The 14,648-nt window shown below is 45.4% G+C and overlaps 1 protein-coding gene and 1 long non-coding RNA gene across 6 annotated transcripts in view; one reads left to right on the top strand and one right to left on the bottom strand.

Moving 5' to 3' along the window:
* PIWIL4 (piwi like RNA-mediated gene silencing 4) overlaps window positions 1-4,775 on the bottom strand; it is a gene marked incomplete at its 5' end in the record, with an annotated part of 36,960 nt that extends 32,185 nt beyond the window's left edge. Inside the window, one exon of one of the 3 annotated variants that reach the window (XM_083436253.1) lies at window positions 4,752-4,775. In XM_083436253.1, coding sequence (XP_083292379.1) covers window positions 4,752-4,760 — 9 coding nt within the window. Of the gene's footprint in view, window positions 1-587; window positions 1,042-4,751 lie in introns of those variants that run through there. The other 2 variants (XM_083436250.1, XM_083436251.1) reach the window with 2 other exon arrangements.
* On the top strand, window positions 970-6,179 carry LOC310675845. 3 transcript variants are annotated; one of them, XR_014510230.1, is made up of 3 exons: window positions 970-1,081; window positions 3,402-3,558; window positions 5,899-6,179. It is a non-coding gene; the product is annotated as an uncharacterized lncRNA (long non-coding RNA). The 3 variants fall into 3 exon arrangements; XR_014510231.1 differs by having other exon boundaries at window positions 977-1,081; window positions 3,405-3,558; XR_014510232.1 differs by lacking the exon at window positions 970-1,081 and having other exon boundaries at window positions 3,023-3,558.
* Window positions 6,180-14,648: the final 8,469 nt, after the last annotated feature.

The raw sequence follows: 14,648 nt of genomic DNA, 5'->3' as shown, positions 1-14,648 counted from the left end.
TTGCGGGGATTCGAACCGCCGACCTTCTGATCGGCAAGTCCTAGGCTCTGTGGTTTAACCCACAGTGCCACCCGCGTCCTCTAAAGAGGTTATAGCCCTTCCTTAAAATTTACTACGTTCTTATACCGCCCTTCATCCAGGACCGTGTAAAATACAGCAGTATAGATAACGAAAGTAGCTAAAAAACACTGAATGCAGCATCAGCAACAAAACTAAAAGTCAAAAATAAAAATTACAAAGTAGACTGAGGGATTGCAGATTAAAATGTCTGGATATTGTGGTGTTTTTTTAAAAACCCCATAATTTAGCTGCTTGAAAACAAAGATTATGGCGGGGGGGGGGGGAGGAAAAAAAGCCAAGATTTGGGGAAACCGAGCCTTGGAGCCAGCAGGAGTCTGAATTAGGGTTGGGGGGGGGGGGAAGCCGACGCAACGGTTTAAGAAGACGCGGGTTCAAATCGCCCCTTTGCCAGCCGCACCCAACTCTCCTTAAATGAACGGCTTTTTTTCAAAAAAAAACAACCACCCTAATATAAAATATGTGAGGGTATATTCTTATTCTTCTCATTTGCTTAAACCAGTACTGACCCCGTGGGGGGGTGTGAGACTTGGCAGAGGAAGCTCAAAGCCTCCTCTTTCCTCCCTTCCCGCCTCGCACTGAAAGCGGAGGTGCTTCGCCCCGCAACCCCCGCTCCCCTCCCCCCCCCCCCCGCGCACGTGCCTCGGCGCGAAGCCTCGCGGCCGCCAACGACCCGCCAACGCCGAGCGCGCGCGCGTGGCGCCCACCAACCGCTGCCAGAGAGGCGCTGCTGCCGGCGTCCTCGCGCACGCGCCGCCGCAGTTGACGCCCTCGCTCGGCATGCTGCTCCTCTTCCTCGCCCGCCGTTGCAGTTGGCCGTTTCTGCCGGCAGGGGGCGGTGCGGGGAAGGGGAGAAAGCGAGCGTGCACCGTATATTCCGAATAAATTAATTTTCCGTTGCTGGAAATTGTGGGTAGGATATGCAGGGGTGACGGGGCAGGAGGAAAGTTGGAGATATTTCATTTTATTTTGCAATCCAATGGTTTCCTCGGGTGATAAAAAGGTAATTTGCAATGAGCACAAGCGCGCGCAAGAATCGCGTTGTGTTTTTCCTGCTCTGCCCGAGGCCGTCGCTGGGAGTAACGCGCGCAAATCCCGGACAGTTTGCAGTTTTTGCTGTGCTCCAGTTCATCTGTGTCTGTTCATCCAGTTCATAAACTGCGTCACGCTTATGATAATCTTTTATTCTCTTGTTAATTATGCTGTTTTAAATGTGCATTTTATATTTGACTTCACTTAGCAATGTTTTCTTTTGAAATGTTTTAAGATTTTTTTTGCTAACTTTATGTATTCCGTAGTTAACCTCCTTTGTGATGTTTTATTTTGAAATCTTTATGATAATATTTTAGTTTTGATTACATTGCTTTGACTGTTTATACAGTGGACGCTCTGGTTGTGAACGTGGCACGTTCGCAACCTGCAGCGTCGCATCTGCGCACACGCAGGTCAGGATTAGGCGCTTATGCGCAAAGCGCTGAAACCTGGAAGTAACTCATTCCGGTACTTCCGGGTTTGGCGCAGTGTGCAACCTGAAAACACGCAACCTGAAGCGTCTGTAACATAGCTGTCAACGTTTCCCTTTTTTAAAGGGAAATTCCCTTATTCCAAATAGGATTCCTCGCAAGAAAAGGGAAAAGTTGACCGCTAAGGTCTGTAACCCAAAGTATTTGACTTTCTTCGGATGGTTTTATTTAGATTTTATTGATTTAGTATGCTGTAAACCACTTTGAGATTTTTCTTAAAAATATAAAGTGGTATACAAGTTAAATAAATAAAATCTGGGTTTTGTGTGTGCAGGCTCCCCCCCATAAAATGTATATAAGACTTGATTTTTTGTTTTGTTTTTAAAAGCACTTTAAAAGCCCTTGAAGCATTTTGCAAAAATAAAAAAAGATAAAATAATCCGGGGGGGGGGGGGGGAGACACACGACAATTAAAACCAAGTATTTGGAAAATTCAAAAAAATAATTAAAACCCGTGATAAACTTAAAACACATGTCCGTATTGCATGCGTCTGGTTAGGCTTGCCTAAGCAAGAGTGTTTTTAAGCAGCCACTGGAAAACACATCAGTAAAATAAACAGGAACAGTTGTGATAACAATTCATTCAGATCCTTTGCAGGGCAGGATTTAGGTTTGATAAGGCCCCAACCTACTGAAGGTAATGGGGCCCTTTATATGTCCAGCTGTCCTGTGCCAACAACAAATTGCCACTGTTTTTTGTGTTGAACATATGCTATATCAGGGGTAGGCAACCGAAGGCCTGGGGACCAGATGCAGCCCAATCACTTCAATCCGGCCCGTGGACGGTCCAGGAATCAGCATGTTTTTACATGAGTAGAATGTGTCCTTTTATTTAAAATGCATCTCTGGGTTATTTGTGGGGCCTGCCTGGTGTTTTTGCATGAGTATTTTTTTTTTAATTTTATTTCTATACCGCTTTATATTTTTAAGAAAAATCTCAAAGCGGTTTACAGCATACTAAATCAATAAAACCTAAATAAAACCATCTGGAGAAAGTAGAATGTGTGCTTTTATTTAAAATGCATCTCTGGGCTATTTGTGGGGCCTAGGAATATGTTCATTCCCCCTCCCCCCAAAAAAAAGTTGGCCCACCACATGGTCTGAGGGACGGTGGACTGGCCCACGGCTGAAAAAAGGTTGCTGACCCCTGTGCTATATAGTAATTTATGTACCTAATAGGTATCTAAAGCCATTTGCACATAACAAAATATGTTTTTTTATCAAAGTAATTGTTGGACTTATCCTATATTTTGGAAATATACATCCATTTTCTTTTCCCTTTAATTTTTTTGGGGGCCCCCAAGAGAGTGGGGCCCCAAGCTATAGCTTGTTTAGCTTACACGTAAATCTGGCACTGATCCTTTGCAGAGGCCAGTTGGAGCAGGCTGAGAGCTGGTTGATTCCTCCTCTTGGGTCATTTTATTGATGCACAATGCTGAGCTCCCTTGTTTTCAATGCAAATCTTCACTCACCCACTTCTTCCCTGGTGGGGGTGTGTGTACATTTTGTGGTTCGCCTTGGGTGCCAGAATGTCTTGGGCCGACCCTTGGGCTAACCACAAGCTGTAACTGCACTGTCTCCTATAGTTTGCAGCTTGCGGTTTAGATATCACCCCATATAGGCAGATAGACAGACAGACAGATGATACGTGATTCATTAAAACAGTGGCACTGTGCAGTTGAGGTTCACTTTCCACATTCAGCTGAAACACAAAGCATCCACTCTTTTGCTGCATTTGTATTTTCCTATCGCATCTGTTATAATGTAGTGGATTTATCTGACTATTCTTGATCGCTCCAGCAGGCAGCAGATGGGCACAACAGATCGCGTGGGTGTGATTTGTGAGGATTACAGAGGAACAAATGAACTGAAATGCCGTCAGGCCTGATTCTGGAGTATTGGCTGGCACCCAAGAACATCCCTCTGAAAGCGACACGTGGAGAATAATCTTCCCAAGGTGAAGATAACGTGGCACATCGCTCCAGCAGTCAGAGGGCACAAAGCTCAGCCTGATTGTTATTGTTGTTTAGTTGTTTAGTCGTGTCCGACTCTTCGTGACCCCATGGACCAGAGCACGCCAGGCACTCCTGTCTTCCACTGCCTCCCGCAGTTTGGTCAAACTCATGCTGGTAGCTTCGAGAACACTGTCCAAGCATCTCGTCCTCTGCCGTCCTCTTCTCCTTGTGCCCTCCATCTTTCCGAACATCAGCGTCTTTTCCAGGGAGTCTTCTCTTCTCATGAGGTGGCCAAAGTATTGGAGCCTCAGCTTCACGATCTGTCCTTCCAGTGAGCACTCAGGGCTGATTTCCTTTAGAATGGATAGGTTTGATCTTCTTGCAGTCCATGGGACTCTCAAGAGTCTCCTCCAGCACCTTAATTCAAAACCATCAATTCTTCGGCGACCAGCCTACTTTATGGTCCAGCTCTCACTTCCATACATCATTACTGGGAAAACCATAGCTTTAACTATACAGACTATACTATCGCTTTACTGCGCCTGGGTGCTGATAATATTCAGGAGGTTCACAGGAACTTGTGCCTTTTTTGTTGGGGGTCTCTGGCAGGTGGAATACATTGGAGCATGAGGTAGCAGATAAGACAGGACTTGAATCATAGAGATCAAGGTTCAAATCCCCACCTAACTATGAAACTCATTTTCGGCCAGATACTTTCACCACCAAAGATACTTAGACCTTCCAGGTCTCCTCTGGCTGAGGGACTCAAGGCTGTCAGCAATGCTCAGATTGAAGGCCAAACTGTTTACCTAGCACATGGGTAGGCAAACTAAGGCAGGATCCGGCCCAATAGCCTTCTAAATCTGGCCCATGGACAGTCCAGGAATCAGCATGTTTTTACATGAGTAGAGTGTGTCTTTTTATTTAAAATGCATCTCTGGGTTATTTGTGGGGCATAGGAATTCATTCATATATATTTTTTCAAAATATAGTCCGGCCGCCCACAAGGTCTGAGGGACAGTGGACCGGCCCCCTGCTGAAAAAGTTCGCTGGCCCCTGATCTGGCATCAGGGTTTGCTCCAGAGGGTGGCGAGGTTGGGCATTTGCCAGGGCAGAGGGCCCACCAACCTAACTCACTTTGCACAGAATATCCAATGTGACTGGATGCAGCTTCACATTTAAAGCAGTATCATACCACTGTCATGGCTTCCCCCCAGTTATGGGAACTGTAGTTTGCTAAGGGTGCAGAGAGTTGTTAGGAGACCCCTATTCTCACAGAGTTACAGAGTGGTTTAACAATTAGTCCCTCTTCCCAGGGAACTCTGGGAATCGTAGTAGCTCTGAGGGGAAGAAGGGGGTCTCCTAACAACTCTCAGCAGCCTTAGCAAACTACAGTTCCCAGGATTATTTTGCAAGTTTCGTTTGCAATATCCACGCTACATAATTGGCATTAAAGCGCCAGCCCAAGAAGGGAAGGGGGAAATAAAACAAAAGGAAAAAGAGACAGGACATGCAGAAAAACAATGATTCTATGGCACCCCTGCCACGACTGAAAACTTGGATGTTGGCATCCAAAATGCATATGTTAAAAGTGCATGAATTGCAAGAGCTGTAGAACTCTGATGTCATACACGCTGTGGCAGTTACGGCAGTTAGTTGAAGAGTCTTAACTGTTGTGCTGCTGTCTGCCTGAGGGAGGCTTAACAATTTAATCTGTGTAAGATGTATTAACAATTTAAGTAAACACCCACCTGCATTGTATATTTAATCTGCAACCGCAAGTACAGTACACTAAGTAAAATTAATTTGTTCTTTAAACTTTAAAGACAGAGTTTTTATAGGAGGGAACTAATTAAAGGGTCCTGTGACCCAGGGCTCTCTTCCTCAAAACTCTGCAAATCGGAACTAGAGTCTTAATTCCCACCAAAAAAAAAAAAAAGCTGGAAAGTGAAAGTGTGATGTAGAGATCCTAGAAATTAAAAGAAAGACGACGAAAGAGGAAGAATAGTTAGAGCAATTTTAAAATACAATATTAAAACTAATTGCAGTTGGTAGAATAGGGTGGGTCCTAAAATATCTGAGGTGTCAAATAATAATAATAATAATTTTATTATTTATACCCCGCCAGGAGAAAGAGGTACCTCTTCAGCATATGACAGAAACTATGTAATGAAGGTACCAGACACATCTCTGTGGGAAGGGAATTCCACAATTTAGGACTTGCCACAGAGAGTGCCTGCTTACACTTTTAAAGACACCTGCTAAAAATGCGCTTTTATTGCAGCAAGCTTTCCCAGACATGGAATTGACTTGTACCGATTTCATCTCTGCTTTATTTATAGGGGCAAGTTTGCTGAGTGGGATTGCGGCTTGAAGTCTACCGATATCCATGGTCCGAAGCTGGCTGAAGTCTATAGTGATGGACTTAATGGAAACTGGCAGGGGTTGGCGGGTGAAAGCTGGTGGAGCTTGCATTTGGAAGCGGGCAGATGTTTCAAGGCTGGTGTTTGTGGATGTCAGCTGGTTGAAACTCACCTTCGGAGGCCAGTCAACAGAAGCCAGTGGATATTTGTGGACTGAAGCAGGACGTAAACGAATGGAGAGTAGATTATGACCGATTGTATCTGCCAGTGTTCATCGTGGATGCTGGCTGGCGTACGCTTGTGTGTGGGAATGGGAGGTCTCAAAAATGGTCAGGGCGAAATGGTACATGTATGTGAGCGAATGGGGTGGGATGTGTGGAAATGTTCATGATTAGATGGAACCTGTGGAAGCTGGAAGGCTGAATGAAAGTTGGCATATAAAGTCACCAGGCAGAAGTCAGTGGGAGTGCCTGGATGATGCTGCCATATGGTAGCTGTCCCATTCGTGGTCCCATGGATGTCTGAAACCAGTGAGGTTTCCTCAAGGCCACCCATGAAAGCAGTGAAGAGAACTGCAGGGCTTAAGCAAGGCAGCTTATATTTCATTTGAAGAAACGCCTTTCTAAACACATCCACCTGCAGTAGCTATTCTATCTTATTCAAAGTCTCATAATATCACACAGGAAAGGTGTGCTGGGTGAGAAATAACGTATTTTTCGCTCTATCGGACGCACCGGACCATAGGAGGTGGAGAACAGGGAAAAAATATTTTTTCCTTGTTCTCCCCCTGTAGCGCTTCCCCCCACCCCCAGCCTCAAAGATCCCTGAAGCCTTTGGAGCGCAGCGCCCTGCTGCCCTGCAGAGGCTTTGCGCGCAGCCGTCCCCAAGCTAGAAGAGCGAGACGGAGCCCTCCGTCTCGCTGTTCTGGCTTGGGGACAGCCTCTCTAGCCTCTGCAGGAGAGCGGGGTGAAGGCACCCCATTGTCCTGGAGAGGCTTTGCGCGCAGCCGTCCCCAAGCCAGAACAGCGAGACGGAGCCCTCCACAGCGCTCCATCTCCCTGTTCTGCCTTTCGGCTTAGCGGCGCAGCCTGCATTCGCTCTATAGGACGCACACACATTTCCCCTTAATTTTTGGAGGGGAAAAAGTGCTTCCTATAGAGCGAAAAATACGGTAAATAAGAAATAAGCAAACCCCTGTGGAGGTGCCTCCAAAATCGTCAGGCCACGGGAGGTTGTGCTGATGCTATTGGCTGTGGACTGCCTGTGATGTCACAAAAGAACATGGTGGCTGAGGGAGAAATGACAGTTATCGGAAGAGGTACAGGTGAAGAGGCTCTGGAGAAGTTGGGTCGGGCAGCTGAAGGCAGAGAAGGGAAATCTGGTTTAGCTTCATCCTGTCTATTTGAGTTGCCTGTTGTCCTGTGCCTCACCTACGTAGCTATCAAAAAAGTCACAACTGATTTTTGTCACAGAGAATCCAGCTGCCCACCATAAACTTTTAAGGATCCTCGGTGTTTGAAAAACTTCCTTTTAGCTGAAACATCACCGTTAGGTCTAGTAAGGTACTTCAGGATGCAGATTTTTAAGAGGAAAGAACCCCAGTCAAATGTAGGGGTTCAGAGTGTGAGCTATGATGAACCACAAAGACCCGGAATTGAATCTCACTGCTGCCCTCAATAAAAAATCCCAAAGAGGGGGAAATGTGTGTGTGTGTGTGTCTCTCTCTCCCCCCCCCCCCCCATCCTTCCTTCCTTCTTCCCTGCCCCACATATTTACAAGGTAGTCTTCCTGGGCCCTTTTTGTCTGAGATCATTTCAGCTGGCAATGCTGAGGATTAAGACTGGGCCCTTATGCACAAAATGTAGGATGCTGCCATATACCCAATCAGCCCCTTGGTTCATCAACATGGTGCCCATCCCATAACCACTTTCTGCACCTCACTGGTTGTGGTCAGTGGATATCAGGTTTATATACAAGAACCAAGTTGATCCCGGAAGCCTGAAGTCTACCCATGATGGTTAGAATGGATGCATTTCTTGCAGCCAAGGAAGGGGACTGGTGATTCTACAGCTGCAGCTCACAGGGTGTATTTGAAAGATAATTATAAACACATTCAAATTGTTGGCATCAAACACTTAAGCAGATGGAAATCTGATATCTCTTGGCAGTTGAGACAACTCTCTTAGCAAGAGATACTTTGGAGAACACAGCTAGAGGAATCGATACAGGTAAATCAGCACGAATGCAGTTAGTCTGTGGGTTTAATTTTCTATAGCATTCTTTACAAAACACCTCCAGTGGAATATTGGTTATTCAGCTGAATGATGCACTAGAAAAGCTTAACCATCTATTTATGAAGTGTCATTATTATTATTATTATTATTATTATTATTATTATTATTATTAATTTAATTTTTATACTGCCCTATACCCTATACTCATTAGCATGAGATATATTTGCAGAAAGGACAAACATTACACAGAAAACTCAACTCTCTTCCACCCCTCCACTGCTCTGGCGGGTGTGTGTGTGTTTGCCAACCCCACAAGAGTCAATGGAGTGGGGGGGCATGGGGCCCTAGTGCAATTATTTCAATCCGAGACAGAAATTAGAAATATAATATATTGCACTGTAAGAAAAAGATACAAGGGCAAGTTGCTGGTGTTGCATTCAGAGTTTTCTTGCCTGAAGAAAACTGCTTGTGTGCTAGAAATCTGATAATCCATAATCATTTATAGAACCCATGCTATTTTTCAAAAATAATACCTATATCATGATGCCACATAATCTTGTAATCCTAATCTTAATCTATAATATTAAATATTTGCCAGCAAAGAAAGGTAAACCAGTCAGCATGGTTTCAGACATCCATTTTTTTTATTAAAAAAATTGTTTAATTCTTAGGTAAGGAAAATGCTTATTTGAAGGGAACAGCTCGCATCAGGAAACCTATTACACATGGGTTAACGCCAGAGTCTAGGGGTTGCATTGTACAGGAGTGTCTTACAGGGAAATTCTCAGGCAGAGCCTAATTGTCACGGTCCGGTCTACGGGCGATCAAAGTCCTGGCTGAGGACGTCAGGACCAGGGGCAAGATGGTGGGGTGGGAGCAGGAACGAGAGTCAGGAGGCAGGGAATCACAGGTCCGAGGGTCGAGAAGCAAGGAGTCAAGAAGCTGAGGTCCGAGGGTCAGGAAGCAAGAAGCCAAGCGCAGCAAGGCAGAAAACGTGTTGCTGTGGCAAAGAGCTGAAAGGAAATGCTGACCTTATATCCCTTCCTGGCTCTTGCCACCACGTGCAGTGAGCTATCAAGCGGCCTCACCTGTGCAGCCTCGCCTTGCCTCTCCAGAACAAACTTAGGAAGGCTCCAGTCCTGCGAAGCCCTACTGGTCACAGGGCCTGGCTCCTGCACACACTCCTGACACTAATCTGTCATGGTCTGCTATACACTCTGCAGATGGAAAACACCAGGACCCTTGACTCCCCCTCCTTGGAATTCCTTAAACTCAACTTGGTCCAGGCATCACTTCAAATAGAAGACTCCTCTAAGTGCCTTTCAAACAAGTACTGTCAAGTAGGACACATAGTCATAGAATCATAGAATCATAGAGTTGGAATAGACCACAAGGGCCACCGAGTCCAACCCCCTGCCAAGCAGGAAACACCATCAGAGCACTCCTGACATATGGTTGTCAAGCCTCTGCTTAAAGACCTCCAAAGAAGGAGACTCCACCACACTCCTTGGCAGCAAATTCCACTGTCAAACAGCTCTTACTGTCAGGAAGTTCTTCCTAATGTTTAGGTGGAATCTTCTTTCTTGTAGTTTGAATCCATTGCTCCGTGTCCGCTTCTCTGGAGCAGCAGAAAACAACCTTTCTCCCTCCTCCATATGACATCCTTTTATATATTTGAACATGGCTATCATATCACCCCTTAACCTCCTCTTCTCCAGGCTAAACATGCCCAGCTCCCTTAGCCGTTCCTCATAAGGCATCGTTTCCAGGCCTTTGACCATTTTGGTTGCCCTCCTCTGGACACGTTCCAGTTTGTCAGTGTCCTTCTTGAACTGTGGTCACTCTCTTGACTTGGGTGAGAGAAAGTAGAGGTTGCTACTGGGGCGTAGTTGACGTAGCTGACAATGGAATTCTTTCTTTGCAGAGGTGGCTGCAAAGCAAAAGTGTCCCTTTGCATCTGTGGCTTGAATTTGGAGGCACAGCCTGGCTTGAGTTCAAGCCACGGCTGCAAAGGAACAACGAGAACATCCTTAGGGTGTGCCCTCAGTTCTATGACGTTGAGTCACCTGGCATCAGTGTAATGTCAGGAGACTGGCAGGTGGGTGGCCTGCAGGGAGGGAAGCACCTGGTCAGATCCTGTTCCCTGTTCCCATTTAATCCTGTGATCCCAGCCACGTGCAACCTGTTTTGCAAAGAAATGCAAATATCAGAAAACACCAATAAGCCTTCAGTTTTCAAATAAAACCAACCCTTGGAAGCTGTCCATAGGTGCCAATGCCTTAGGTGCCCGAGCACCCACAAAATTCCCCATGAAGGGGATGGGCACCCACAGATTTCAGCACCAGGGCCATGCACCAACCCTGGGCACCCACAGTCACAGTGCCAAGCTGGCACTCCTGAACCTGCCACCATTTGGAGAAGTGGGGGGAGCAAAACACTTTAGAACCCGTTTTTTTGTTGAAGGCCTTCAGTGGGAGTCTGCGGAAGGTTTTTCCCATGGATTCCATGCAGAATCTTCTGCTAAAAGCAGAGAATGAAGGACTTCGGATTTCTAATTTGCATCCACTGCCTGTTGGCATGGCTTTTTCTCAGGGGGCCCCCTGTGTTGTTTTGCTGCTGTAGGGAAAATGCCATGCCCCACCCCTGATTCGGGCCCCTTTCCTGCCCCTGCTATCAGTCCGCACTGACACCGGCTCCCTCACTGCAACTGCCATAATGCAGTGACAGCATCACAAGTGCAGTATTAGCAGTGAAGGCAGGGGCACTCTGGCTGCAGTGATCTGGGCAAAGACAGTGGGACAACAGGGCAGGTAGTGGTGCAACAAAGGTTGGGGGTGTCAGATCTGCCACCTGAAGCAAATTGCTTCACCCTGCCTCATGCACGCACCAGTCTTAGTTGTTCTGGTGCCACGTAAGCTATGACTCGGATGCCTATCGAATTTACTAGGGAAAGTATTTGAGGTTAGAACAAACTTTTCCCCGTTTGATTTACTTTACTGCCCCTTTACTGCCCCATGTTTGCTCAGAAAGCAAACTTGAAAGTACGTTACCCAGATCGTAATGCGTAAATCCGGGTAGGTAATTAACAGTCTTATCTCACTCCAAATTACTGATTCCAAAACGAAAGGCAGAATACAGGTGTTTCCAGGGCGGCAGGTGTGGAACAGTGCAAGTGCAGCCGCAAAGGAAAAATTGTGAACTCCAGAGCATGCACCCAATTGTTAGAATCAGAATTGTAAAGCTGGAAGAGACCCCAAGGGCCATCTAGTCCAACCTCCTGCAATGCAGGAATGTCAGGTAAAGCATCCCTGACAGACGGCCATACAACCTCTGCCTAAGAACCTTCAAGAACGGAGCATCCACAACCTCCTGAGGGAGACAGCTCCGCTGTCAAACAGCTCTTACTGTCAGAAGGTTCTTCCTGATGTTTAGTTCAAATCTCCTTTCTTGTAACTTGAAGCCATTGGTTCGGATCCTACCCTCCGGAGCAGGAGAGAACAACTTTGCTCCATCTTCCATGTGACAGCCCTTGAGATATTTAAAGATGGCCAGCCTGTATCCTCTCAGCCTCCTCTTTTCCAGACTAAACATACCCGGCTCCTTCAACTGTTCCTCAGAGCAATGAACCACTTTTTAAAAAACCAAATGTGCAGCTATTTACTTTTGACACCCCCCCCCCACTGTCTATTCTCCATCTAGACCAGGGCAACCTAAGGCCCGGGGGCCGGATGCGGCCCAATCACCCTCTCAATACGGCCCGCGGACAGTCCGTGAATCAGCGTGTTTTTACATGAGTAGAATGTGTCCTTTTATTTTAAATGCATCTCTAGGTGTTTTGTGGGGCCTGCCTGGTGTTTTTACATGAGTAGAATGTGTGCTTTTACAGTGGTACCTCAGGTTACAGACGCTTCAGGTTACAGACACTTCAGGTTACAGACTCTGCTAACCCAGAAATATTACCTCAGGTTAAGAAATTTGCTTTGGGCACTTCCGGGTTAGCGCCTCCGGCAATGGCGGATTTCCTCTGACCGGGAGGAATCCGCTTCGTGGAAATTAGGGTTTGGACCGCCACGGCGAGGCAGAGACCCACCAAAAACCACAGGCGGGAGAAGCCTGTGGACGTGGGATTCGGCTGGCACCTTTTGCGCCTCCCCTACTCGCGGGGAAACCCAGTTTCAGGGATCCGGAGCGACGTGGGGTGAGCAGTGCAGTGCTTCGAATCGACTGCTCTTTTCACGGGGTGAAGCCGCATTGCTGCTGCCGGAGAGCGCTGGCTTTTTCCTGTGGACAATTGGATTTTAAACAACTACCCGTGAGTAGAATGGAAAATTGGACTATGAAACATCTTAATTTGGCACCGAAGCGGGAAGGTCTAAACAGGAAGTCCGCCTTCCGCTTTTGTAAATAGATTGAAGCAAAGACATCACAAGCTAAAGTCTGGAAAGTTGTTTGTAAAGGACTAAATTTCCATCAGTTAAAACGACCAACCCCCCCTTGTAAGCAGGAGAAGAGGGGGGAATTTTAGATTGTTTAAATACCTGCAGGAGAGAGAGTAAAGAAAGATAAATTTCCACCGTCTTAAACCTCAAAACGGGGTGTCAGAGACAGACGCTTTGGGGAAGTTCATTGACTGTGAATAAAACGTTTCTTGACAGATAGTTAAAAAAGAGAAACATATTGATTCCAATGTTCCCTTTTGCATTTAAAAGGAACAAAATATCTGAAAAACGAAAGTAATTTTGTTGCTGGATCTGCTTTTAAAAAGACGGATACAATCAGAAATTGTTTCCTCTAGAGGGAGCTTGTAAAACTGTTGCTAGAGTCGATCTGGGGAACTCTACAGCTGTAGAGATTAAAGATCGTGGGAACCAGACATCGGCCTTGAACAAGAATGTGCCCAGAAGAACTCTTAGTGCTTGCTTTTTGCAAGACAAGCGCTTTACTGGAACAGCTACATGAGAAGATGGATTTGATGACTGTTGCAGTCAGCAATCTTGGACAAACAGTGAATACATATATAGAAACCACGCAGGAACCAACTCAGAAATTTGCTTTGATAGGGCAAGTTGTGCAGAAGACAAAGGAGGAGGTTGTTGCTGAACCTCAAGTAATAGAAATGGAGAGAGTGGCGGCCTTGCAGGAACATAAGTTGTTGTCTCTGACGACTGAACCTGGAGAAAGTCAGATTTGGAGAGATGGAGTACTGTTCGGTTTGGAGATGGGAAGTTGGATAGATCCCCCTATGCAGGGATGTTTTGACTTTTGGGATCTGGCTTTGGGCCGGGGGGGGGGGTTGGAGTTGTGGGGGCCCTCAACCTTGGAGGGACTTTGAAAAATGCCCTTAAATATTTTTTGGATTTTAGTGCTGACTATGGAGAATGGGCTGACCTGCCGAGAAGGGATAAAGATATTGTCAAGTTGGAGTCTCCCTGAGATCTACCCCTCAGTGAGAAAGGAAGGAAATTAAGAATAAGATCAGCAGAAGACAAAGTAAAATGCAGGTATAAACATGAAGAAGACCTGCAGAAGGGACATGGAAAAGACTTAAGAGCCTCGGATATAAGGTCACCAGGTTGATGGACTAGATGGAAAGGATAGAAAGGACTGACAAAACCCGAGACCAGGAAGAAGAGACGATGGATGAAGATTGGAAAAAGTTTAAAAATTTATTCAGAGAATTATTGTAAAATTAATGAGTGTAGAAAAATTGCTGGAATGAAACTATTTGGCTTTAGTAGAAATGCTATAAGGAATTATGTATAAATAAGCGTTAAGTTTTAAGCTTTAGGGCTTTTTATGGTAAGATAAGGTTAAAATAAATTAAGGTAAATTAATGACAGAATATAGTGAAAGATGGAAAGGATTTGCTGAGATAATTAATAACTAGAATACAAAAAAGGGAGGTGTGAGGAGGTCGATGAAACAAGTTAATGAAAGATAAAGATTTGGGAATATTGGATTTGTTTTAAAAAATTTTGCTTGCTTTTGTTTTTGGTTTTGATGTATTGTGTGTTTTGTTTTTCCTTCTTTTTTCTTTTTATTGCATTGTTTTTTTATTGACTTGTATTGTGTAATTCTTCTTTTCTTCTCTATTTTCTTTCTTTCTTTTTTCTGTTTCTTTTTTCCTCTGTAATTTTAAATTCTTAATAAATATTATTTAAAAAAGAAAAAAAGAAATTTGCTTTGGATGAGAACAGAAATTACGCGGTGGCAGCGGGAGGCCCCATTAGCTAAAGTGGTACCTCAGCTTAAGAACAGTTTCAGGTTATGAATGGGCCTCCAGAACGAATTAAGTTCTTAACCCGAGGTACCACTGTATTTAAAATGCACCTCTGGGTTATTTGTGGGGCATAGGAATTCGTTTATTTCACACACATACCCCCCCCCCAAAAAAATATAGTCCGGCTCACCACATGGTCTGAGGGATGATGGACCGGCCCATGGCTGAAAAAGGTTGCTGACCCCTGATCTAGACAACCCAGAGCTATTGTCAGA

This window comes from Podarcis tiliguerta (assembly GCF_965153285.1).
Source record: "Podarcis tiliguerta genome assembly, chromosome: 4".
NCBI lineage: Eukaryota > Metazoa > Chordata > Lepidosauria > Squamata > Lacertidae > Podarcis > Podarcis tiliguerta.
The sequence above is the reverse complement of the archived record's forward strand: the minus strand, read 5'-3'. Positions and strand labels throughout refer to the sequence as shown.